This window comes from Hylobates moloch, unplaced genomic scaffold (genome assembly GCF_009828535.3).
Source record: "Hylobates moloch isolate HMO894 unplaced genomic scaffold, HMol_V3 SCAFFOLD_18, whole genome shotgun sequence".
NCBI lineage: Eukaryota > Metazoa > Chordata > Mammalia > Primates > Hylobatidae > Hylobates > Hylobates moloch.
Genome location: NW_026652293.1, coordinates 29,518,836 through 29,545,015, shown reverse-complemented (window position 1 = coordinate 29,545,015; position 26,180 = coordinate 29,518,836). Strand labels below are relative to the sequence as shown.

The following is a 26,180-nucleotide window of genomic DNA, read 5'->3' as shown; positions in this document are numbered from 1 at the left end:
TTAAGTATTCTCATCACAAATAAATATGTGAAGTAATGCATATGTTAGTTAGCCTGATTTAGCCATTCCACGGTATATACATGTTTCAGAACATCATATTGCACACCATAAATACAAACAATTTTTTAATTTGCCAATTAAAATAAAAACCAGGTTTACACTATTAAGGATAAGGGGTTTCTGATGAGTAAATGACATAGAAGAGTTAATAAAGATGGTAAACTCTCGTGGGTCTGCTCGAGAGAGGAAAGGAAATGGTCTTCGTCTTCGGTGTAGGTAGTTATTCTTTTCCTTTCGTGTCAGCATAGGAAGGTGTGCTCAACATCAATTTCAGTCTTTCTGTGGAATAGCACAGTTTTGAACTGTGCTATTCAAGATAAAAGTCTTGAAATTTTTCTGTGATTTTCATATTCAAATGATATATTTAAATAGATATTTAAAAGACTCAAAGGAAAATGAGTGAGCAAAATAATAACTTCACCCTGTAGTACTCTCGTTATTTTTCAGTACTTTCACATTCCACAAGTATTGACTGTCTACTTAATGTGAGGGGTTTGGGAATTACAGCAGAGAAAGAACAGAGCTCCCTGCCCTCATGAAGTTCACAATCCAGGAAAGAGGTAGACAAATAAATAGGCAGTTATAATACAACCTGAAAAGGGTTTGTGAGCAGAAGTTGTGGGTGTTAGAGAAGTATATAGGTGGGGTATCTATCTCCAACTTGTAGGGCCAGAGAAACTTCCAGGAGAAAATGACATTGAAGTTAAAACCAAAAAGGCATAGAGGAGCTAAACCAAGCTGGGCTCATCAGAACAAGATACTAACCTGGACAAATGTAAATTTTTTTGTCCCTTATAGATGATACTTTTTTCTTTAGCATGATGGTAAATATTCCTTGAGGATACTGAGACCAAGGGCCGAGGTCACTGGATGGCAAGTTGAGACGGAGAATCTGCCAGTTCTTGAGTTACTTCTGTCATGTCCTGTAATGATAATAAATTCAGTTATTGCCCCCTCAGTTCCCCTCTCTGTCATTTAACTTCAGAATAACCCTGGTTGGTAATCTCTTTCCTTTTTAGACTAGGATATTAAACTTTTGGAAAGTTTGACTGTAAAACCTAAACCTAAAGCTTATACCCATTGCTGACTTAAATTTTTTTATTGAAACATCCAAAGAAGTATAAATAATTTTCAACATAATTATGTACTTGCCTCTCTGTGAGTTTTAAAAGACTTAGTTAAATGATTTAGTGGCATAGTAAAAACCCAAGGATTCGGGAAATCTAAACATTCAATTTTATGAGACGTAGGACTGTTTAGATACTCAGCCCTACCAAAACTTATTTATTGAGGGGTAAAGGTTGAGGAAGATGGGGATGGGGATCTTGGGAGCTCCCTGACTTAAAGTATTTCTTTTCTTTTCTTTCTTTTAAGAAATATGAATATAAATTAATATATTTTATGAAGTACTTAAAACCTTAAAAATCATTTTTCTATTCCAAGGATGAAAGTGAAGAAGAGAAAAAGGAGGCCACTGTGACTTAACATAGCGAGTAGTTTGGGTTGCTTTGGTAGCTTGTTTTATACAAATTGCTTTCTCAAGGAGAAAAGAGGATTAAAAATTAAAGCATACAAGGACTTTGGAGAGTTCTAGGTAGAATTTTTAAGAGTTAGTCAGCTCCTTTATTTTTAAGGAAGCAGTATTTCAGAATCCTCCTAGATGGTTTTCTTCATCTTTTATCCTAATGTGGTGTATTTTCATGTTGAAAAGATTCTATATTTGGTTGGCCTTATTATTCAGTCTTTTTTTTTTTAATTTTTGGTATTCTGTCTGCTTTAGGAATTTGAAGTGATTGCCCAGATAAAGCTCTTACAGTCTGCCTGCAACAGCTATTGCATGACCCCAGACCAAAAGTTCATCCAGTGGTTCCAGAGGCAGCAGCTCCTGACAGAGGAGGAGAGGTGGGCTCACCTGTCGTTCATCGGGGTAGAACTGAAGTGTTGGCAAGAAAAATGCTGCATTTGATACCTCGCTGGGTCATTTATTCAACAACTATTTAGTGAGCAGCTGTTAGGTTCCAGGTCCTTGGTTTTCAAAGGCGCATGGTGTGGCAGGAAAGGCGAGGTGATAGCATCAAGATGTACTTTCAGACTCTCGCTTGGCCACTTATTTATCTTTGTAACCTTGAACAAGTCATTTGTTCTTCCCTACCTTCAGGATGCTGATCTGTAGAATGTTTGTGAGGCGTAACTAAGATCTTATGTGGGAATGCTTTGTTAGAATGCTTGTCCTCAGCATTATCACCACAACCATTGTCACTGTGTGTGTCATTCCTGTTAATTGATGGTACCTTTCCAGGAAGCTTTCAACCTAGAGGGGGTGAGAGACTCAGGAGACATTGAAATATGATGGGTAACTACATTGCTACAGAAACTATGGGAGGAATCGGGGAAAATAAGGAAAATATAAAGGCATTAATATTTAGGCTGGGCTGTAACGGAGAAACAAGATTTTGCCATAAGAACTGGAAAAGAACATTCCAGACTGAGAGAGAACACAAGCAAAAGCTTGGTGGCCTGACATGCTTGGCATTTGGAGGAACAGTGATAACTCAGGTGTGGCAGGGACACAAGGAATAGTTTAAAAATGGTGGGATGGGCATAGAAAGGCACATTCACTTGAGTGCCCTGCCCACTGGCTCAGCACGTCCCCGTCCTGTAGCCTGCTCGCTCGTTGGCAGATTGGTCTGCAGGCCATATGTGGGCCACTGCCTGTTTTTACATTTTTAAATGATTGGGGGGGGGGGGGGACAAAAAAAGAATATTTTGTGACACGAAACAGTTATTTGAAATTCAAATTTCAGTATCTACATAAATAAGGTTTTATTGAAACACAGCCCGTTCATTTACATCTCATCTATGGTTGCTTTCATGCTGTAAAGGCAGAGTTGAGTAGTTGCAACAGAGACCATATGGCCCACAAAGCCTAAAATACTATGTGGTCCTTTACAGAAGAAGTTGGCCCATCCCTACCCTAGCCCAGGGGATTTCTTTGGAAGTTTATCATAAGGGAGAGTGAAATTGACAGCAAAATAAGTATTTACAAAAAAAAAAATTGAGGTTTAGAGAAGTATTTGAATGAATTAATGACAGCATTTGGATTCAAACTCAGGTCTGCCTGACTCTACAGCCTAAGCTCTGAAGATGGCTGTATAATGCCGGGCACTCTTCCCCACCTACTCAGTAACGAAATACATCTACTGTCTACAGCTACAAGCTTTCATAAAAGGCACTTGGAATCACATATAAATTCCTCTTGTGCTTGTGTCAGTTATATCTGCCTGGCAGATAGAGGTCTGAATCTGGAGCATTTTTAATTTAGGATGTTTTGGCAATTAAAAAATTAAAAAAATATTTGTAGGCCACCCTGGCCAACATGGTGAAACCCCATCTCTACTAAAATAAATAAATAAATATATATATATGTCTTTATCAGTAATGTAATTGCCTATGTCTGTTCATTGAAGATCAGATAGATTACAAAAGTCTCTTCATTTTCTTTAGATAAAACTAAGTCGGCCGGGCGCGGTGGCTCACGCTTGTAATCCCAGCACTTTGGGAGGCCGAGGCGGGCGGATCACAAGGTCAGGAGATCGAGACCACGGTGAAACCCCGTCTCTACTAAAAATACAAAAAATTAGCCGGGCGTGGTGGCGGGCGCCTGTAGTTCCAGCTACTCGGAGAGGCTGAGGCAGGAGAATGGCGTGAACCCGGGAGGTGGAGCTTGCAGTGAGCCGAGATTGCGCCACTGCACTCCAGTCTAGGCGACAGAGCGAGACTCCGTCTCAAAAAAAAAAAACTAAGTCATATGTGCATGTGCACAAACACACACATACAAAATAGTAGGAAGGAGGCAGTAGAGAAGAAATAGGAGGGGGAGGTAGTAGAGGAAGGAAGATTCTTCCACTGGCCTAGCAGTGGGATGAGAATGATCAGAATGGAGTTAGTTTTTGATGCTGCCAAAGTGCATATATCCTTGTATTTGAAACACGCAAAACTAAATAGCCTCAATCCATATGCCAGTGGAGGTGAGGGAGGAAGCACGTAAGATAAATGTGTCAAACTGGGCCATGAAGTCAGTACCCCTGACGTTTATGATAGGACAACGTTTGTATATGTCTTTACTTTGAACAATTAGAGCCTTCTCTAAAACAAAACCAGGGCATCATGTGAATTTAAGTCTGTTTTTCAGTTCTCTAACTTTGACCTCATGGAGCCCCCTTCTTTTTCTCAGCTATGCCCTGTCATGTGAGATTGAAGCAGCTGCTGACGCCAGCACCACCTCGCCCAAGCCTCGGAAGAGCATGGTGAAGAGACTCAGCCTGTGAGTGTCCCCTGGGGGTTCTGGGGCTCCAAGAGGGTACCATCAGAGTCGTGAGAGGAGATGTATTCAACAGGATGACCTTGAGCCAGGGTGAAAGTGAAGAGCACTCTGCTCATTTGTTAAGCCATTATCCTTCTGTCATGAACTCAAAGCATTTGCTGAGTCCGTTCTTCTCCACTCCCCTCTCTGTTGTGAATCACCATCCTCTCCTGCCTGAATCACTCCAGTAACATCTTCACTGTCTTCTGGCTGCCCCTTACCCAACCATTCATTCTCCACTCCATAGCTAGGTTGTCTTTTAAAATGTACACCAGATTATGTTGCTTCCTGTATAAAAACCCCTATAGCTTTTATTTTAAAATAAAACCCAAACTCTGTATCCTGGTTTACTAGGCCTTATGTGACTTAACCTGCAGCCTTCCCTCTCTTACAGCATTGCCTTCTGTTTACCAGTGTTGAGGACGTTTGCACTGGCTGTGCCTGGCCTGAAATGCTCTTTCTTCATGGCTGGCTCCATCAAATATTAGCAAAAATGTTATATGCCAAAAGAGAACCCTTTCTAATGTTGCTGTCCACCCCTCATTCTCATTCATACTAGCTGCTTCCTCCAGTGGAATGTAAGCAACCTGAGAACAGGAACCTTGTCTATCATGCTGGCAGTTGTATTGCCTGAGGCCAGGAGTTTGAGACCAGCCTGGACAATGTAGTGAGATCCTGTCTCTACAAAAAAATATCACTTAAAGTATTAGCTGGGCATGGTGCTGCATGCATGTAGTCCCAGCTACTTGGGAGGCTGAGGTGGGAGGGTCGCCTGAGCCCAGGAGTTCAATGTTACAGTGAGCTATGATTGTGCCACTACACTCCAGCCTGGATGACAGGGCGAGACCCTGTCTCTAAGAACAAAACAAAACAAAACAAAAGAACAACAACAAATATATATATATACACACACATATATATATGCAGTGTCTAGCTCTCAATATGTGCCTGAAAAACCACCATTATTTTTAATGAAATGAATCAGTTAATATCTTTTTGAGGATTTGAGGGGATCAGAATTCTGACTGTCTTTATGGGCATTTGATATTTCCCAGCACTGTCTCTCCACCTACCTCAGTGAGTCACATTGAGACACAGGCAGGGATGGCACATGATCTCGAGTGTTGCCATGTCCCCGGTGTAACATAAAGACCTCTGTTGGATGTGGATAGCAAGGTCTCCCACCATCGGCGGCCACGCAGGCTGCTACCTGCCATCAGGTGATATCAGGCATTGTGGGTGGGTTGGAACATGCGCTTTAGTAGAAAGCATCTGGAAGATAATCCTATGTTTTGCTCACCCTCTCTTTGTTCAGATGACTGTCCTGGCCCTGCTGAACTCTAGATTTATGAGCTTTTGGAGTCAGCTTTTGAGGAGAATTTTTCGTAGTATCTTGCTGTCTTTTCATCTTTGCAGATATGGGGGAATGAACTACTGAGATAATCTGAGGGGCCTGACCAAGCCTTGTCAGCTGGTAAGACTGGCATGTGCACAGGGAATCAGCTCCCTGATAGAGGAGTCCAGACATGCAGCGGATCCTGGGTGTCCACTCTGCTCACTGAGGCAGCAGAAGGAATTGGGAGCTTCTGGACCCACTATGGCAGTCAGAGGTTCTTAAGGAAAAAAACAAAAATTCTCAATGCAGGCGGGCCTAATCCTGCCTGCTGCTACCTCTGTCCTCCTGCCTTCTCCCCATCCTCATTTCTATGCTACTGCTTCTCTGTACTCCTCTCCAGGCCTGGGATCTATATGTTTTGTGGTGGGAGCTCTAATAACCCTGGATCCTCTCTCTTCACTGACACAGACAAGTGTTCAGTCCTATGAAAACATTTACTGTGAAATGCAGAGAAGGCAGGACTGTGAGGGTGCTATGTCCTTCACAAAGTGTAGTAGGCACTCAGTACGTCTCTTACTAGTAAAATCTTGCTGGGATACCCCTTGGTATCTGCAGTTGAGTTTGGGCATCTATTATGAAAGCAGGTCATATGCCCCCATCTTATTTCTTGTACGTACAAGGGTGTTTGCATACCATTATTTTTCAAAAGATTTCATGATCTTCTTAGCATGTTTACAAATCTGGGAAATGCATTTTTGCTGTTCCCACATTTAATGGCTCATCATCCAAAGAGGTTGGAGAAAACTTTGGGTGCTTAGGCCTAGTTTGAAAGTCAGAGATGCCTACTACTGAGCCAGAATGAACCTTCACAAAGCAGGACATAGCAGGACCTTACTGAATTGTAGAAATGGAAGAACCCTAGAGACTCTGAGATAATGGATGGAGGACCACTAGTTGACATCCTTCAAAGATCTACATTTGTAATTTATGAAGCAGTAAGACAAGGGCATTATTTTTGCTTCTGTGATCAGAGTTTAGCTTATACCCTTATAGTCTCTGTAATGCTTGGAGGGTCATAAAAGGAAGACATGGAAAATGGGGCTGGAGATAGCGGGATAGAGATGGGGCAGAGCAAAAATATGCTTGAGCTCTTGGAGTTCAAGCATATAATTCCGAAAATATTTAATAAAAAATCAAGTTCATCTTCATCGTTTCTATTATTGTTGTTATTTTATAGTCAGTACTTGTTTAGGTTCCGCCCATGTGCTAGTTGCCTTGCATGCTATTCCTTCTTACACCTGACTCCCGCCCTCCTTTTACCACTACTTGTGGTGTGAATATGTTAATGGTAAACCCTCTCAGTCTTAGTCTGAGAAAGTCTTTATTTTGCCCTCCTTCTTAGAATTATATTAGACGGGTATAGAATTTAAGACTGACTGTTACTTTCACTCAGCACTTTGATGATATTATTCAGTGTCTTTTGACTTCCGTGGTTGCTTTTGAGATGTGTGGTATCTGCTTAATTACTATTCCTCTGTTTTATGTTCCCACTCCTGTTGTTTTTCCCTCCCTCCCTCCCTCCCTCCCTTTTTTCCTTCCTTCCTTCCTTCCTTCCTTCCTTCGTTCCTTCTTTCTCTCCCTCTCTCTCTCTTTCTTTCTTTCAAGAGTTTTGCTCTGTCGCTTAGGCTGGGGTGATCTCGGCTCACTGTAACCTCCGCCTCCTGGGTTCAAGCAATTCTTGTGCTTCAGCCTCCTGAGTAGCTGGGATTACAGGCACATGCCACCACACCCGGCTAATTTTTTTGTATTTTAGTAGAGATGGGGTTTCACCACGTTGCCTGGAGTGGTCTTGAACTCCTGAGCTCAGGCAGTCAGCCTGCCTCAGCCTCCCAAAGTGCTGGAAGCACTTTGAGAGCCACTGTGCCCGGCCCCCTGTTGATTTTAAGAATTTCTTTTGTCTTTGATATACCAGTTTAAGTGGGAGTTTAGTCTTACCCTATTCAGGACATGGCTCTTGGATGGGAGGATTCCTATAGTTCACCAGTTCTGGAATCCTCTCAGCCACCATCTCTTCTGATATGGGCCTTCTTCCATCCTCTCCATGTCTTCTGGAACTCCTCCTACACATATGTGGGGCTTTCTTACTGCTTTCTCCATATCTTTTCACTGTTCTTTCTATGTCTTTATCTTTTGATGATGATTTTTGAGGATTTTCTTCAGATCTGTCATCTAGTTCATGATTTTTTTCTTCAAGTTATTTAATCCTTCCACTGAGTTTTTAGTTTAAGTCACTACCTTTTTCACTTAGAGGTGAAATGTTTTTCAAATTATCTTCTTGAACTTCATTAGAATGTCTTGCTCTGAGCTCCGGTTTTCAATTTCTTCTTTTATGTCTTTAATATTTCCTAACATACTTATTTTGTAGCTTGGCTTATGGTAGACATGCAGATATTTGTTGGATGAATAAGCACATTATTAGTTTTGTTCTGACAGTTCTCAAATTTGAAGTTCTCAGGAGTCTAAGCCTGCTTTTTGTTTTGCCTGTTGGCTCTCTCTTTCAGTGGAATATTTCCTTGTGTGTATTTTGTAATTTTGTATCATGAGTTTATCTTTATCAGGGGATTCTCTGAAGCCTGGGCTGAAGGTATATCCCTCCAGCAAGATTTTCTTTTTTTTTTTTTTTTTTTTTTTTAGAAAAAACCTAGTTTACCAGAGGTGTCACTGGTTGAGAGTTTCTAAATATCTAGTTTACCAGCGGTGTCACTGGTTGAGAGTTTCTAACCCCACAGACCACATAAATAGCAAATTGGAGTGAGGCACAGACTCAGCTCACACATGACTTCATAGGAGACATTTTTCTTCTTTCCATGCTCAGGCGAGAACAGGCTCCCTGTTGTCTTCCTATGCTAGTAGAAAGATATTTTTCTGGCCTATCTTTTTACTAAGGGTATAGCCCTTTGTGGGTCCTGGCTGTATATAGTTTTGGTTCGAACTCCTCACCCTTCATAAACAGAAACCCTCATCTTTGGGCCCTGGGTGTGCATTAAAACCCACATCACTATTTTGCCAAGATTAGGGCCTCCCACTCCCCCACCAGAGCAGCTGCAGAACTAGCTCGCGTGCTTCTGGTTTTCAGTTCCTTTTTCACTTAAGGCCTGTAGGGATTTCCCTTCCTATCTTGCAAGCTCAACTAAAAAGAGTTTTTAATATTTCTTATCTAGCTGTTTTATAGAGGAAGCGTTTAGGATATTGTAGCTCACAGATTGTTGGAAATAGAAGTCTTCCTCCTTGGTTTCTTACCCAAAGCAGTGCCATCCTTTCTTTGCCCGTGAAGATCATTTTATGGTAGGAAGTGATGGGGATATGCTGATGGTATCTTGATCCTGCCAAGGTGGTCCATAGACTGTTAAAATGTAGAGGACCATTGACCTAGAAGGACTTCAGATTAGTACTGAATAATCTATGTGTTCTTTGAAGTTGGAAAACTCTTTTGGGACAAGATGTTTACTGCTATTTGTTAGAAACTTTACAGCGAATGTCCTTCTAAAATAATAATGACAGAACACACAAGACTGAAAAAACATCAAGGGCTTAATCAACACAAAATATTTGCCTAATCATGGATTCCAGATTTGTAACAGCCCAAATGCTTGGCATTCTGTTTTTTTCCAGACTGTTTCTAGGGTCTGACATGATCACCAGTCCCACTCCCACCAAAGAGCAGCCCAAGTCCACTGCCAGCGGGAGCTCTGGTGAAAGCATGGACTCTGTCAGCGTATCATCCTGCGAGTCGAACCACTCAGAGGCTGAGGAGGGCTCCATTACTCCCATGGACACCCCTGATGAGCCTCAAAAAAAGGTATATACTCAACCCTTCTCATAATTCCTAATGCAGGCACCTACATGCTCTTTGCCATACCACAGCAAGGAATGTCTGTTTTTAAGTGGATCACTCCGTAGTATTTTGAAAGTCATGTTTTGAACAAGCATCAAAAGAAGAGTTCAGTTTGGGGACATACTCCTAAAAGAAACAGGTGTGAAAGCACTAAGCAGTTTGGTTTATTCATTTGGCCTTTGAAATATTGTTCTATACCCACCTCTTAAGGCACTGGATTTATTTAGGGGAGGTAGGACTACTTAGAAAGGGCAAAAAGTCGGAGATGGAGATGTGTCAGGTTCTTGGTGCCATATTTTGTCTTAGCCAAGCATTTATCACAATAATGTTGCATAGCATGCCACTCCAAAAGTCAGTGACTTAAATCAACCACTATTTACCTCTCTTATGTATCTGCTGGTTGGCTGATCCGGGTTGGGCTTGACACTAGGCCACAGATTTGGTCCAGGTCTGCTCCACTTGCCTCTCATTATTTTTGGAGTAATGGGCTACCCAGGGCATGCCCTTAGCATGCTAAGACGGACAAGCAAGAGGGCAAGCCCAACTCGCAAGCATATATCAAGCCTTTACTTGAGTCGTATCAACCAACATTCTATTGGCTAAAGCAATCATGTGGCAACATTCCACATAAGTAAATGAAGCAGAGAAATAGGCTCCAGTTTTAGTGGGAGGAACTCTGAAATCACAGTGCAAAGGGCACAGATGCAGGGGAAGATGAGGGATTGGTAACAAGGATACATTCTCCCATGTTGGAAAAAAGGAAACTGATGAGAGGTGATAAAAGAATTTCCATCAAGTTTCTATTTTCTGTGACTGCATAAATAAAAATTTAAATACCAAAATATCTTAATCTTAAGATCTTAATTAAGTCCAGTCTTTTTTTTTTTTTTGAGATGAAGTCTCACTCACTCTGTTGCCCAGTCTGGAATGCAGTGGTGCGATCTTGGCTCACTGCAACCTCTGTCTCCTGGGTTCAGGGGATTCTCCTGCCTCAGCCTCCTGAGTAGCTGGGATTACAAGCATGTGCCACCATGCCTGCATAATTTTTGTATTTTTGGTAGAGATGGGGTTTCACCATGTTGGCCAGGCTGGTCTCAAACCCCTGACCTCAGGTGATCCACCCACTTCGGCCTCGCAAAGTGCTGGGATTACAGGCATGAGCCACCACACCCCACCAATATCAGTGTTAATCTTCTGTACACATCTGCTTCAATCTGTTGGTTGAAGGGTTTGGATCAGAGAGCCAACTATGACATAACTAGAATTTGCACCATTTGGGGAAGGTTTCTGGCTAACCAAGCTTACTCAATAGTGACTCCTGGCTCCTTAGCTTATGGTTAGGTCAGTAAGGTAGATGTTGGCAATGGTTTCATCCTTTGGTTTATATCTACTGCTCTTCAAGGGGACATGTGTGTTGCTTCACATGGTGTTAAAACAACAGTAGTAATCCCGGAACCCTCAAGTGACTTTGTCATAATGTAGCCAATCCAGGAAGAGCATCATATTCAGGATTCATCAAACTGAGATGACTAATTTGCTGCTCTAGTTGGATTTCTCAGCTTTCTGCTTTGAAATCCAGGGGATACAATCATTCATGCTTTAAATGTTGAAAGAAAGCCTTTGTGGACACCTATGGACTGGCCATGCTCTCAAAAGGCATTTTTCCTCAACCCGTGATGTAGTCATTCTTCGTGACTTGACATGCAAATTAGCCTTGTCAAAATCTGGAATGCAGTCTCATCATTCACTTTTTCACAGCCTCTGAGGTTTTATAGGCTCCATTTCTGATGGTAGACATTGTAGGAAAGTAACAGCTGAGGTATTGCCCACATTTTTGTGGGATTTCTCCCTGTCTCTCCAGGAAGGAGATGGAATCACAGTCATATCTTGTGGCATAGTGGAAATGTACATTGGTCCAGATGGTACCTTTTAAAACTATGCAGAAGCCCAGTGTGCTCTCTCCTGCACATTCCCTTGCTTCATCTTTTTTGTCTCATCCCTCATCACACTGGCCTTTTAAATTCTTGCAGAAGTCATGGCTGTTTATTCTTTGGATGAACCTTTCTTAGAGTCATACATTTCTATAGACTTAAACATGAGTGATTCACTTGGATGCAAGTAGTTCCTGGACTGCACAATCCCTGCATATTAGCTAGACAGGCTCGTGGTTCTCCTGCTTGGCACATAGCTGGACTGGGCTGACCTCCACACTTCCTTCCTGCTCTGAGAGCCTGTGACAGCCGCCTTCTCCAAAAGTCCTCCAGACTGTCATTCTTCCTTTCCCACAGGCTACACTGTAAGGTTGCTCTTAAAGGTGAAGTGTAATTTGTTTGCATTCCTTTCTTCATTCCCCTGATCATGATTTCTAAACATTGATTTTTGCACTTGCTCCTCACTTCTTAAATTCTCAATAGGAATTTGGGGGCTCATCAGGCAGTCTGTTTAGAGCTGCTATAACTCAGGCGTATTCTAGGCTTTATCTTAAGTATAAATATCACTAGAATCATAGAAAAATCTAACAAAAGAAATAGAGTTTGGATAGAGGAACATGAAGGTGAAAAAATTGACTGAATAATTGGAAAATGTACCCCCTTAACTAATATATCTGCAAAGAAACTTATGCTATTAACTTATCCATCATCAGTTAGTCCTCAAATTGAGCCACTAAGTTGATTCATTTGGGAACATAAGGAAGAAAAAAAACCCAAAAACCAAAACAAAAACTAAACCATATTATGATAGAGCCACAATCAGACCCCTACCCATGAGAATTGTCACATCAGCTGGCTGGCTGTAAACTAACCGTCCAATAGAATTGAATGTATAGTTATGCCATAAGAGGAAATCTACAGGAAATAAGATAATAGACTCCATTTTAATCAGAAGCCTGATAACCAGAAAGCTCAACTTCTATACTGTTTCCATGGAAAGGTAGATAAATATGAAAGAAATGTTATTTATTTTATAAACAACTTCCAGAATATTTTATAGGATTAACATGGTATAATTTAGCTTAAGTCATTCCAGGAAATTGTTTATAATTTTCTACAATAAGAATTGATATTTTAAATGGTTCAATTTAATGATTTTTAAAAGTACCTCTTCCAATAACCTCTTTCTTTGGTTATTGGTATTACATGGATGAGAAATGCGTAGTTAATCAGAAAAGCGCATTAACTGTAGTACTCCATTTCTTAATTGTCCTTGATACACATCATGAAAATGTGTACAGTTGGCTCTACTAGCAAATGTGGAAAGTGGTGAAGCTGCTTAAAGGCTGTATTTCCCTTGAGAAAGTCAGTTCTATGTTCTGAATCTTATTCTCCTCGTCTTTATAGTGCTCTGCATTTTGTTCACAAGACAGTTGTGGAATTAAAATGGGATAAGATAATATGAAAGCTCATCATAAGCCTCACAGTGCTAAACATACCAAGGTAGCGGCATACTATGTTGATTCATCTTATTGTCATCAGCCACAGGCTGAGCCTTGGCCACATGCTTGCTCGGGGAACTCGACAGTGGGAATCAGGGAGCTTGGGTTCCTGTTCTAGGGGTGCTGTCAACTAGCTGTGTGGACCTGGAGCCCCAGTTTTCTCCCTGGGTCTCAGGTTCCTCAGCAGAACAGGTATGGGACTAGTTGATGTTCAAGGCCTTTCTAGCACTAATATTCAATGCAGAGCCATAAAATCTGGGGTACTTCTCTTAGAAACTTCTAAAAATACAGAACTTTCTCTCTCACTACGAAATCTGACTGCAGTAGGACTGAATCAACTGTTGGCAAGGCTTTCCTCCAGCCCCGTAAGCTTCTGACTTCTTTGGGAACCCATATTGCCTCCAGTTTCTGGTGTGTGCTGCCACCTTCTGGTTAACTTCCATAAGAACAGCTAAAACCTAGGGAAATAAAGAGAACTGCTTTGCCTCACGTGGTTATAGAGTGATTAGGTCACACTGAGTTACCGATAGGCATCTACCACTGATGGAGACTTGGAGTACTTACACCAGGGATGAGACACATGTGTGCTGTGGGCTGTTGTGGAGGAAATAACTGCAGTCTATCAGTCTTGATATCTACCTCTGCTTTGAAAATTGCAAAGCTGTTGGCCAGCGTTCTAATCTGTTTTCTTCTGGGGTGTGTTTACTCTTCCAGCTCTCTGAGTCCTCCTCATCCTGTTCTTCTATCCATTCCATGGACACAAATTCCTCAGGGATGTCTTCCTTAATCAACCCCCTCTCCTCCCCTCCGTCCTGCAACAACAACCCCAAAATCCACAAGCGCTCTGTCTCGGTGACGTCCATTACCTCGACTGTGCTGCCTCCTGTTTACAACCAACAGAATGAAGACACCTGCATCATCCGCATCAGTGTGGAAGACAACAACGGCAACATGTACAAGAGCATCATGGTGAGGAGCAAGCCCTGACCCAGGAGCAGGTTTCCATTTAGATTGTGTGTCTGTGTCTGTCGGCCGCTCAGACTAACAGCCCTAAATATGCACACTCAATATTAGCATATACATATATGCATTCACACAGAAGGGATGTGTGTCAGTTCCAGGTCTCCCTGGGCATAGATGCTGAATGATGTATGTGTATAAAATATATATACATATATATGTACACACGTAGTGTATATAGGATATAATTTTCACATCTTAAAGAAATGCTAAAACTTATTCGTTTAGGTCAGTATTAGCCTTTTGAAATTCTCAATTTGGGTGACTGTGTAAATGTGCTCCAGGGAAGATGACTCTGCTTCACACGTTTTTGGAAGCCTTCCTATGGAATTATATGTCTGGTTTTATCATTGAATTTCCACACATTCTTAGCAGTGTACTCCCCTGATGGCAGATTTTTGTCATTTAGTCATTTGGGTCAAACCTAGTTAATCAAGTGGATGGTCAAGCTAGAAATGCAGTTTGAGTTAATGAGGAATGATGCTTATAAAATGAGACTGACCTTTTTGAGCTTCTTGTAAAATCTGTGTTTCTGAGGACAATTGCAAAGATAGTTTTAATAATGGCAGTCTTTTGGGAATACACACAGAGCCTCTCATGGCGATAACCTCGGGTATGTGAGGTCTGGTATGTTTATCACAAGAATATAAACTCCTTAGTTTATGGGAGATCATCATGTATTGGAAATCACATTATCCTTTGCAGCAAAATCCCACAGTTAATTCCACATCTCTCCTCATCTTTATCACTCGCCTCTTTGAAGGCACACTCAGTGCTTACAAGCTCAGGTCTGAATCTGGCATAAGTGGTATGGAGGCTCCACATAAAAGCTTTGCTAAAGCATTTATAGAGTCAACAGAATATCAAGCATTTATTGCGTACTAGTCATTAGATTAGGCTTTGGAGATAGGGAGATGAGTGAGACATTTCTGCCTTCGAGGAACTTTTAATCAGAAAGGAAGCTCACAAAGCATTATTCACGACGTGCAAAATAATAGAGCCAAGATCAGGTTGTAAAGGGCCTTGTGGCCCACACAGAGGAGTGTGTTAATCCCGCAGGCAGTAGGGTCTTGTTGAAGGCTTTTAAGTAGTGATGGGATTTGCTCATTAAGAAAGTCATGGCATTGTGTTTGCTGGAGTGTGGGGGTAGACTGGAGGCGAGGAAGCAAGTTAGGAAGCTGCTATCGTGTTCCACGTAGGAGAGGATAAGGGCTTGAATGACGGTCATGTGGCTGGAGATGGTGAGGATTTTTTAAAGCTTTTGATGAGGTAGAATTGTAGAATCCATTCATTTAGTTACCAACTTTTTGGTTACTGTTGTGGAGGACTAGAGGCTGTCTGGGCAGTTGGTGGGTCTGTGCGACATGAACTACCAGAGGAGGATATTTCAGGGACATTTAAATCAGAGGTACCAGTATGACATCAGATGGCATTGTCTGATAGATGGTCAGAAACATGGGCTGGTGCAAGGCTGATGCTGAGATCAAGTACTGGGGTTGTCACACCCCACAGGGGGGACGTGGTCTTGCGAGAGTGAGTGTAGGATGAGGCAGAATGCAAGTGGTAATGAGGGAGGGGCTAGTAAAGGAGCACCTGAGAGGTAGAGGAAACACAGGGTAGCCAAGGTCCTCCATGTGGTTACTGCCTGCTCAGCATGGTCTCTTCAGCTGGGACCTCTTACCTGCGCCAACCAGAGAGAACGTCCACTGCATAACTCTACAGTGTCTCTGAATTTTAGCATGGATTTGTACACCAAACAGTTATGTTTTGGGACATGCCTGGTCAGCGTGCACTCTGCTCAGTCTGGGGGAACTGAGAGTGGTTGAACTGCACAAACCTCTACTGCCCAGGAGGAGTCATAGGTTGTGCATGCTGTCTCAGTGTTGGGAGGGTAGTGAGTAGAAGATCCCCTGCCCCCTGCCCCGAGATTCCTCCTTCCCCAGCAGATGGGCTGCCTCTATGAGAATCACCTCTCCTGCCAACCCCTTCCTGTGGCCCTTTATATTGCACCAGGTGGTGGCACTCACCTTTCATGAAAATCCTGCCAGTGCGTGTCACAGGTTTATTCTGGAGAGACGACACACTGCTCTCGTGCTCTCATTCTAATTGTTAGGCCTCTCAGGAGAAATCTTGCTCACAGGACGTACCTTTGTGAAATTATTATGCTGTGTGCCGTTGACCAGAGGATGGAAAGAAATCAGTCCAGGTTCAGGCGAGACTGGCAGTTCTCAAACTTTTTGTTCTCAGGACCCCTTTATACTCTGAAACGGCACTGAATATTCCAAAGAGCTCCAGACTATGTGGGTTGTATCTGTTGATATTTACCACATTAGATATTTAAACTGAGAAACTTTCAAAATGTTGATTAATTCATTTAAAATAACAATAATGAACACATTGCATGTTAATGTAAATTTTATTTTTTAATGAAAAATATCTATCTTTTTCCAAAAATTATTGAGTGAGAAGGGTGGCATTGTTTTCCATTTCTGTAAGTCTGTTAAAATGTGAGTGAGACTGGCTTTGTTTTGTTTTGTTTTTACTGTGAGTACAGGGTACTGAAGAATACAGTGACAGCTAGTAGACTTGTAGTGAGAAACCACTGGACCGATTTGTGCTACGGTACCAGCACTTCCATCCACCATAGCTTCTGCAATACCTATGCAAATGTCAACAGAAAGAAAAGACAAACAGCATCTTAGTATTATCATGAAAATAATTTTGATCTCATGGATCCCCTCACAGATTTCAGGGACCCCATGGGCCATAGATTACACACTGAGAACTGGTGGCCTAGAGGACTTGCTTTGCAAGAGCAACTGATGTCCCTGGAATCCAAGGCCCTTCCACAGAAGAAGAGACAGCAATGAGCCCTTGTAAAATTACCTCCTCAGTGACCATGGAAAAATGTCTTCTACCCCTGAGCCCATCACTCTTTTGAAATGATCTTTCTCTCCATTATGTCAATCACAGAGTCAGTCTCCCAAGATCCCTTACACAGGGAATGCAGTATTTCTGTCACAGGAAAGTCAATGAAGGTGACACCAAAGCATCGTTCAGTACCGCGCATTCAGTACAGCAGCCACTGGCCATGGGTGACAATGGAACATTTGAAATGGGAATACTCCAAATTGAGATGAGCTGAGGGTAAAATATATGCCAGATTTTGAACACTTAGTACAAAAAAGTAAAATACTGCATTAACAATTTTTGTATTGATTATATATGCTGATGTAATATTTGGGGTGTTCAAGTTAAATATCACCTTTCAAAAACTTTTTTTTTTTTTTTTTTTTTTTTTGAGACAGAGTCTTGCGCTGTTGCCTGGGCTGGAGTGCAATGGCACGATCTCAGCTCACTGCAACCTCCGCCTCCCGGGTTTAAGCGGTTCTCTTGCCTCAGCCTCCTGAGTAGCTGGGATTACAGGCACCCACCACCACGCCTGGCTAACTTTTCTGTATTTTTAGTGGAGACGGGGTTTCACCATGTTGGCCAGGATGGTCTCAAGCTCCTGACCTCGTGATCCACCTGCCTCGGCCTCCCAAAGTGGTGGGATTACAGGCATGAGCCACCACGCCCATCCTAAAAAGTTTTTAATTGTGGCTACTAGAAACTTAAAATGAAATATGTGGCTCACATTTCATACCTATGAGTGCTAATTCAGTCTATCAGCATAAGGATGCACGCTTGAGCTGTGAATACTCATTGTAATCATAAGTTTGATTCAGCATCGCTTTGATGGTACAAAGTAATAAACATGCAAGGGAAAGCCCTTGGTCATCTTGTCCTCATTGGGACATACCTGGGGAAGTTTAAGGAAAGGAGAATGAAGGTAGCCTGGCTATCTCATATGACTTATCCACCTTAGCCTGACATGCATCCCCTGAAGGGAGGTCTTCTCCTTTAGCTTTCTGCTACTAAGTGTGACCCAGCTTTAGGAGTATTTTCTTCATACTATCAAAAAGCATATTTTCCTCATTTAGAATTTTGTGTGTACCTACTTTTCCCTTGTAAATGAATATGCCAGATGTTTTGGTAACAGACACGTGAACAAGATCTTTGCTGCTTACAAGGATCCCTTTGTAATGCACATTGTTTATAGAATCACAGACACCAGCTGCTGCCCCAGATCAGAGCGAGGCATCTTGGTACTGCCATCCTCAGGCACACAATGGCAGTTTCTTGGAGGAAATGAGACTTCTGTATGTGTCGAGGGAGGTCGTGGGGGGCTTTCTATGGTCCTCTTGCCCCCTGGTGAGAACAGCTTTTATTTTTAAGTAAGAATAATCTGAGTTTTCATTCACTTCTTTCAAACTTAAAGAAATCACCCAAGGTATGGTACGTAATTTAGCTTTCTTTTCATGTTGCTCTGCACACCCTGCAAATAGTTGGCTGGCAGGCAGCGAGCTGAAGGGGAGAACATCAGAATTGGGGACGAGGGAAACCCTTAACTTGTGCTTTTAAAACACTTAGAAGCTGATGTTTATTGAAGCATAATTTGCATGTAGTTATATATGCAGATCTTAAATGTTTGATTCTTTGAGTTTTAATAATTACATATATCTATGAAACTACTACCCCAAATCTAGATAAAGAACATTTCCATCCCACCTGCCATATTCCCTGTGCCCTTTCCAATCAATCCCCTCTTAACCTAGAGGTTCATTTTCTAATGCTACAGATTTGTTTTTCCTTTTTTTGAAAGAATAGACTCCACTGGTATGTAATCTTTTGTGTCCAGTTTCTTTTGCCCAAGGTGATGTTTGTGAGATTCGTCTGCATTGTTGCATGTGCCAGTTCTTAGTTCCCTTCAGTTGCTCAGTAGGGTTCTATTATGAATATACTATGATTTATTCTCTTTTCCTGTTGATGGAGATTCAGATTGATTCAGTTTTTAGCTATTCTGAATAAATCTGCTGTGAATGTTTGTGTACAAGTCCTTTTGTGGACGTATGTTTTTATTCCACTTGGTTATAAATGCCTAGGAGTGGGACTGCTGAATCACAGGGTCACCTGTACTTTTTGAAATGGTCAATGGGCAGAACTGTGACCATTTTTATCCCGTGGGATGTAACCAGTGCCATAGAAGCAGTTCAACATGGGAGGATAATTTTGGGCTAGGACTAACAATGCTTTGCATTTTTCACAATTCCTTCATGTATATTCTTTCAGGGGAACTTCAATCACTGTGGAGGAGATAGGCAAGGAAAGTGTTCTCTCCATTTTAATAGCGGATGACGCTGTGACTCAGAGATTAGGTGACTTGCCCATCATCTGTGGCTACTAAGGGTAGAACCAGGACTAGAAACCAGGGATCCTGGCTCTTGGTCCAGTTCCAATTCCACAAGTCCATTCTTTCTGGAAAGGCATCACAACACAAGACAGCAAGAATGAGAGGGTCAGGAGAACTCCCTCAGGAAACGTGAAGCTAAGTACTTTACAAACCTATTCATTGTCTTTGCAGTTGACGAGCCAGGATAAAACCCCCGCGGTGATCCAGAGAGCCATGCTGAAGCACAATCTGGACTCAGACCCCGCCGAGGAGTACGAGCTGGTGCAGGTCATCTCGGAGGACAAAGGTGGGCATCCTTCCGAGACAGGCATGTTCCTTCCCAGGGCAGGTGGCTAGCACATGTCCACAGTGCTCCGCCTTTAGAAGGCAGGAAACGGATACGTATTGTTTTATTGGGACCTAGTGGTGGTTTTTGATAGTGCAAGGGTGAACAACCTCACTTGTAGAATCACGTCACTTGTAGAATTAAGTATCTCAAACCGCTCTCCGATTCCCCAGCTCTTGTTTTTCCTGCAATTTTGACGAGTATTTCTTCTGCCCAGTCTTTCTGAGCTCTTCAAACACTTTTCCAGGAAGAAGTGTCTCCCTGTGCCAGGAGGCAGAGGGTAGGGTAGTCTGTTGGGCATTGCAGGTGGCCACATACCTCCTTTACCCAAGAATGTGTTTCTAAGTTGTGTGTGAATCTGAAATTTAGTGGTTCCTATAATAATTTCTCATCGTTTCAATTAATCATGTATGAGAGGTATTTTCTTTATTCATGATCAATTTTAATATAACACAAACCTCTAACTTGAAGGTTATTTACCTCACATTTATTGAGGCAAAGAACTGGTAATCTATGAAAGGCTTCAATATGCCTGGGAACATATTATTTAAAGAAATCTCTTTTATGAAAGACTTTTTGGGGAAATAATCACCCTTTCATGTATCTGTCTGCTAATATGAATTTGGAGATTGTATTTGTTGAGAGAAGGAAACAGGCTGGTAGATAACTCCTCTGTACCTTGTCACTTCACAGACAGTGACTGTCAGGATAGGTCTCTTCTCCAAGTGCAGAAGGAGCAGCAAATATTGTTGACCGAAGCCAACCCTTTCTGCTGCCAGACTCCAAACTGTCCATTGCAGCCACCTTAAGTAGTCCTCTGCTCACCAACAAGCAGTGTCCCCTATAAGTGAGAAGCATTCCACAAGTTAGGCTATGGGATCAGCATGTCACCCAGGGCTCTATCGCTGGTTTAGAGGAGAGTGGCTGAAATTAGAATACTACCTTCTCCTAGAGATTAAAAGCTACAGCCTCTGGGAAAATTCTTTTTCAGTTTCCTCTTGGAAGATTTCTCATTCATTCAGCTGAGCCTTAGGCTGTGGGGCAACACTTTCTCAGTTATAACCTTTTAATGTAATTATAGTTATAATTCTAAGCCTAAAAGATGGTCTCAAGTTGTACCATTTTGCTTACAACGCAGCACTAAGGTGAGGCCGGTGGGTCTAAAGGTCCAGGAGTCTCGAGGGGTAGCCAGGACCCAGTGTTGCCCACCAGCTGTGTGGTCCTAAATGCAAGCTGCTGGACCCCCGGGCCTTGGTCCTTAATTAGAGACAATACCCTGCTGGTTCCTCATATGTCACAGGGCGATTCTGAAGATAACAAGAAATCGTGTACCTGAACATGGGGAGATGCTAAATGATATATAAGTGTGAGGACTATTATTACTGACCCGTGAGTATGTGGGCAGCAGCATGGGACATTTTGAGGGGATTGTTCTCCACTGAGCCTTTGTGCACAGAATGTACAGGAGTCACTTGGAACCTGCTCATATCAGTCTTGCTGTTGGATCTCAATGTTTGAAGTTAACTTAAGACTCAATTTGTCCAGTTTTACAACCATATGCCTCTCTGATTGCCTCCCCTACCCCACTACCACAGAGCTAGACTTGCACATTTTACCTTTTTTAATTCTGTTTGTTTTTTCAAATACTCATTACACTTGAGTGCTAAATACTGTAAACCTTCTTGTGGCGATTCCTCAAGGATCTTGAACCAGAAATGCCATTTGACCCACCAATCCCATTACTGGGTGTATACCCAAAGGATTATAAATCATTCTACTATAAAGACACTTGCAGCACTATTCACAATAGCAAAACCTGGAACCAACCCAAATGATAGACTGGATAAAGAAAATGTGGCACATATACACCATGGAATACTATGCAGCAATAAAAGATGAGTTCATGTCCTTTGCAGGGACATGGATGAAGCTGGAAACCATCATTCTCAGCAAACTAACACAGGAACAAAAAACCAAATACTGCATGTTCTCACTCATAAGTGGGAGTTGAACAATGAGAACATGAGAACACATGGACACAGGGAGGGGAATATCACACACCGGGGCCTGTTGTGGGGTGGAAGACTAGGGGAGGGATAACCTTAGGAGAAATACCTAATGTAGATGACGGGTTGATGGGTGCAGCAAGCCACCATGGCACGTGTATACCTATGTAACAAACCTGCACGTTCTGCACATGTACCCCAGACCTTAAAGTATAGTAAAAATAAAATTAAAATTAAAAAATAAAAATAAAAGTGAGGCCGGGCACAGTGGCTCACAGCTGTAATCCCAGCAGTTTGAGAGGCCGAGGCAGGTAGATCATCTGAGGTCAGGAGTTCAAGACCAGCCTGGCCAACCTGGTGAAACCCACCTCTACTAAAAATACAAAAAAATACCAAAAAAAAAAAAAAAATTAGCCGGGCGTGGTGGTGCACGCCTGTAATCCCAGCTACTCAAGAGGCTGAGACAGGAGAATCACTTGACCCTGGGAGGCAGAGGTTGCAGTGAGCTGACATTGTGCCACTGCACTGCAGCCTGGGCAACAAGAGCGAAACTCCATCTCAAAAAATAAAATAATAATAATAATAATAATAATAATAATAATAATAATAATAAATAAAATAAAATAAAACTGAGTCAAAATAACTTTGCTTTGATGATTTCATATTACACTTGGAACAATCCTTGTTCAAAAATTACAGATGTCTAGTTGGGAATCGTTGAAGTTGAAAATAGTTTAAATATTAAGAGATACACAGGAAGGGGGACATCACACACTGGGGCCTGTCAGGGGGTTAGGGAAAAGGGGAGGGAGAGCATTAGGACTAATATCTAATGCATGCAGGACTTAAAACCTAGATGACAGATTGATAGGTGCAGCACATGTATACCTATGTAACAAACCTGCACGTTCTGCACATGTATCCCAGAACTTAAAGTAAAATACAATAAAATAAAGATATGCATGTTCAGCACATGTATCCCAAAACTTAAAGTAAAATTTTTTTTAAAAAAGATACATACTTTCCTACATGGGAAATAAAATACTCGTTTGATGGGATTACTTCAAAAAATATTTCAATATTTCAAGTAGAATTCTGGAGTGCTGTAGATTTTCTATTTTTTCGATGTCATTGGATTATCTTAGTCTTTGAGAAAATCTGCATACTGGGGTGGAAAATGGACTGCAGGAGAAAGGAAACCCGAGTTCAAATCCCAGTTCTGCCATTCACTAGCTGCCATCTTGGGAATTTTCTTTAACTTTTCTTGGCCTCTGTTTCCTACTGTACTTTTTTTTCTAGCTTTAACATTTTCTATCAGAACATTTAATTCATGGAGTGAATTTCTAAAATCTCATTTGTACTAATTTTTTAAATTGGGATTGAGAAGCTGGGGCCAATTTTTGGGTTAGTGATGGTGATCACTGTCTGGTTCAGGTCACATTCCAGAGATGAAGGGCCATAGTCCCTTCTTGTGTCTGGGCAAGCTTTACAAGCTGCCATTGTCAGTGCTGAGCTGACCTCCACAAGCTGACCATCTTATCTTTCCTTATCTTTTTCAGAACTTGTGATTCCAGACTCAGCAAATGTCTTTTACGCCATGAACAGCCAAGTGAACTTTGACTTCATTTTGCGCAAAAAGAACTCCATGGAAGAACAAGTGAAACTGCGTAGCCGGACCAGCTTGACATTGCCCAGGACAGCTAAACGGGGCTGCTGGAGTAACAGACACAGCAAAATCACCCTCTGAAGGGAGGGACCAATGGCCCTTTGTTTGCCAAAGGCAGAGTGGGGCTGAGAAACAGGCTGCGGTGATTGAAATTACCATCCAGTGTTCGAGGATCATTGGTGAAGTCAGCAGATATTTATTGAGTTCCCGTGGTGTGCAAAGCATTATGATAGGCATTGTGGGGAAATTGGAAATGAATTTGACATGAAAAGGATGAACAATTCACTGATTCTCTTTGACTTATTTGAGACTAAAATGCAGAATTACCAACATTTAAAACATATATATGCACACGTATTTGGTATGCATGTGTATATATATGAAAATATATAAGAGGGACTTTATGGGATAGTATGGACTATGGAAAAACAAATTTGCACAATGGCCTGGGAAGTTGAGGTCACTTTTTACAGGGAAATAGAAGAAACTGAGAACCTAGTCTCGTATATTCGGAGTAAATGGAATCAGTCCTGGGAATAGAGAGTGTCCTTTGTGCCAGTATTACAAGAAGCCCAAACTTTATTTTTATAAAGGGAGAGGATGACTTTCTCAATCAAGTGCCACCAGATAAAAACAACTGCAGAGGCTAGAACTGCCACAGGCTGCATGAAAGGCCACTTTGGAAAGGGTTTGGATGAGCTGTTGGCCTTCAACCTCTGCCTGCATCTGCCACTTTCTGCTACCCCAAGGAGGCCAGGAGGAGCTTCGGAGGACCATCGCCCCACTGGTCTAGCCATCATGACACCTCTGGAGGTGTCAAGCTCCTGAAACAAGCTCATTTCAGTTTCTGGCAACCCCGTGTATTTCTGTTTTCCCCCTAAAGAACATATCATAATCATTGCACAAATAACCATGTTCTTTGGTAATGAAGCCAGAAAAGAAAGCACGAAAGAATGATGACTCATTTGGACTCTTACCTGTCTTGGAATGTCAGTACTTCATTGCCTTCTCTGATTGCCTTTTGCATGTAAAACTATGTGTCTGGAGTCTTTTGCCATCTGGATCCTAGTACCTCTTTACTATGTGCAATTTCTTCCTCAGGTGTGGAAATTTCTACTGCAATTGACTACATTTGATTATTTTGAGCTTGTGAAAGATTTCTGAACAGTGATTGTCCTGTTAATAGCCCCTCAGAAGATGTTCCCTGCTGATAACAGCATCCTATTTTACTTATTAACTTTTACAGCATTGCTGTGCCTAGTCATGGGGAAAGAGATGGGGCTGTATAGATTATCTGAATCATTTGTCTAAGAGGTACATTCTTCCAGATGGAATCAATAACTTTTTTTTTTCAGGTTCCCATGCTTGCTATCACAGTATCATTGTTAAGTGACACTTTTGTCTCTCATAACACCATCACACTCTTCCTTCCAAGTCTGAGCTGTGCTGGGGTTTGAACAAAAAGCCATATGTGGAATATTGACATGTGTAAGAAGCACTTTCAGAATGTTGTCCTTTTTAAGAAATGATTCTCAAAATACCAGTTTTTATTCCAAAAATAAAGAGAACAAACCCAGAATATGAAGTGCAGATTGTAACATGGAGCTATTTTTTTTCCTAATCCCACAGTACAGCTCCTAAAAGTTGTGCGGGATTTGCGTTGCATAAATAGCCATGTGAATTCTGCAAGAAGCACCAGGGAAAGTTTAGAGATTTGTGGCAATGGACCGAGGAACGGGCCAGCAAGTCCTCCGATTTCCTTTGGTCTTTCCAGGAGATTGGACTACATATTGTAAAGACTGACTGGGTTTCAACTAGTCAAAAAGCACTTTCTTCTGTTTTCAATCCCTGTTCGATTTGTGCTTCTGTGCTTGTAGGAGAGATGGCCAGGGTGGCAGCCCTCATGCAGGTTGAAGTATATGTAGCCTCAGCCTGATATTCTTAGTGTGAAGATCAAAAAAAAATATATAAAACCATTGGCCTGGTTGAGGGTGTGACCACCAAGACATGTATGTTGTGCCCCTGTGCTCACCTTGTGTATTTATACTGTATATGTAGAGTCTAGATTTATATACTGCAATGTAAAATATATATATATATATATTTACCTTTTTTAAAGACAATGCAAATTCCAAGTAGCTGAAACTTAGCCTCATTTATTTAATGCCACTTTAAATGTCTTAAATTTGTTTCCTGGTGGACAGCTGGGTAATGCGTTTAGCTGCTCACATGCTTGTCTTTCTGCGTCTCCATCATCTGTTTACCTTTTGGTTAAACTAATAAACTAGTTTGGGACTTGGCTGGCATGTGCTGCCAGACCCAAAGGGATTGTATCTGGATTATTAACCAGGTGGGTTTTGGGTTCCAGGTGTGTCAGTAAGCTTTTGGGAAGCCCGCTGGATCGGTTGGAGGAGCACAGGGAAAGCCAGTGGCAGAGTTTGGTAGGATCCTCCCGACTGGCAAGTGTCACGAGCCTTTGGGGGAAAGAATGACTTCCTTAGGAGACTGCGGTCAGAGATGATGCTGTTGCTAGATTGCTGTTCTTGGGGATGGAGTCTCACTCTGTCGCCCAGGCTGGAGTGCAGTGGTGCGATCTCGGCTCACTGCAATCTCCGCTGCACCAGTTCAAACAATTCTGCCTCGGTCTTCTGAGTAGCTGGTATTACAGGTGCATGCCACAACGCCCAGCTAATTTTTGTATTTTTAGTAGAGGTGGGGTTTCACCATGTTCGTCATGCTGGTCTTGAGCTCCTGACCTCAGATGATCTGCCCACCTCGACCTC

At 41.9% G+C, this 26,180-nt stretch overlaps 1 protein-coding gene and 1 long non-coding RNA gene across 12 annotated transcripts in view; one reads left to right on the top strand and one right to left on the bottom strand.

Annotated features, from left to right (window-relative positions):
- Window positions 1-2,256, bottom strand: part of LOC131381882 (uncharacterized) — an 81,888-nt gene extending 79,632 nt beyond the window's left edge. For all 5 annotated transcript variants that reach the window (XR_009210908.1, XR_009210905.1, XR_009210907.1 and 2 more), the window contains exons 1-2: window positions 1,973-2,256; window positions 826-983 (exon numbers count right to left, since the gene is read on the bottom strand). This is a non-coding gene — a long non-coding RNA (uncharacterized LOC131381882). The remainder of the gene's footprint in view (window positions 1-825; window positions 984-1,972) is intronic.
- RGL1 (ral guanine nucleotide dissociation stimulator like 1) overlaps window positions 1-25,721 on the top strand; it is a 283,782-nt gene extending 258,061 nt beyond the window's left edge. For all 7 annotated transcript variants that reach the window (XM_032136387.2, XM_032136384.2, XM_058430932.1 and 4 more), the window contains 6 exons: window positions 1,841-1,962; window positions 4,295-4,384; window positions 9,432-9,618; window positions 13,802-14,056; window positions 19,572-19,686; window positions 23,291-25,721. In XM_032136387.2, the coding sequence (XP_031992278.1) occupies window positions 1,841-1,962; window positions 4,295-4,384; window positions 9,432-9,618; window positions 13,802-14,056; window positions 19,572-19,686; window positions 23,291-23,478 (957 nt within the window). In that variant the 3' untranslated portion in view covers window positions 23,479-25,721. The remainder of the gene's footprint in view (window positions 1-1,840; window positions 1,963-4,294; window positions 4,385-9,431; window positions 9,619-13,801; window positions 14,057-19,571; window positions 19,687-23,290) is intronic.
- Window positions 25,722-26,180: the final 459 nt, after the last annotated feature.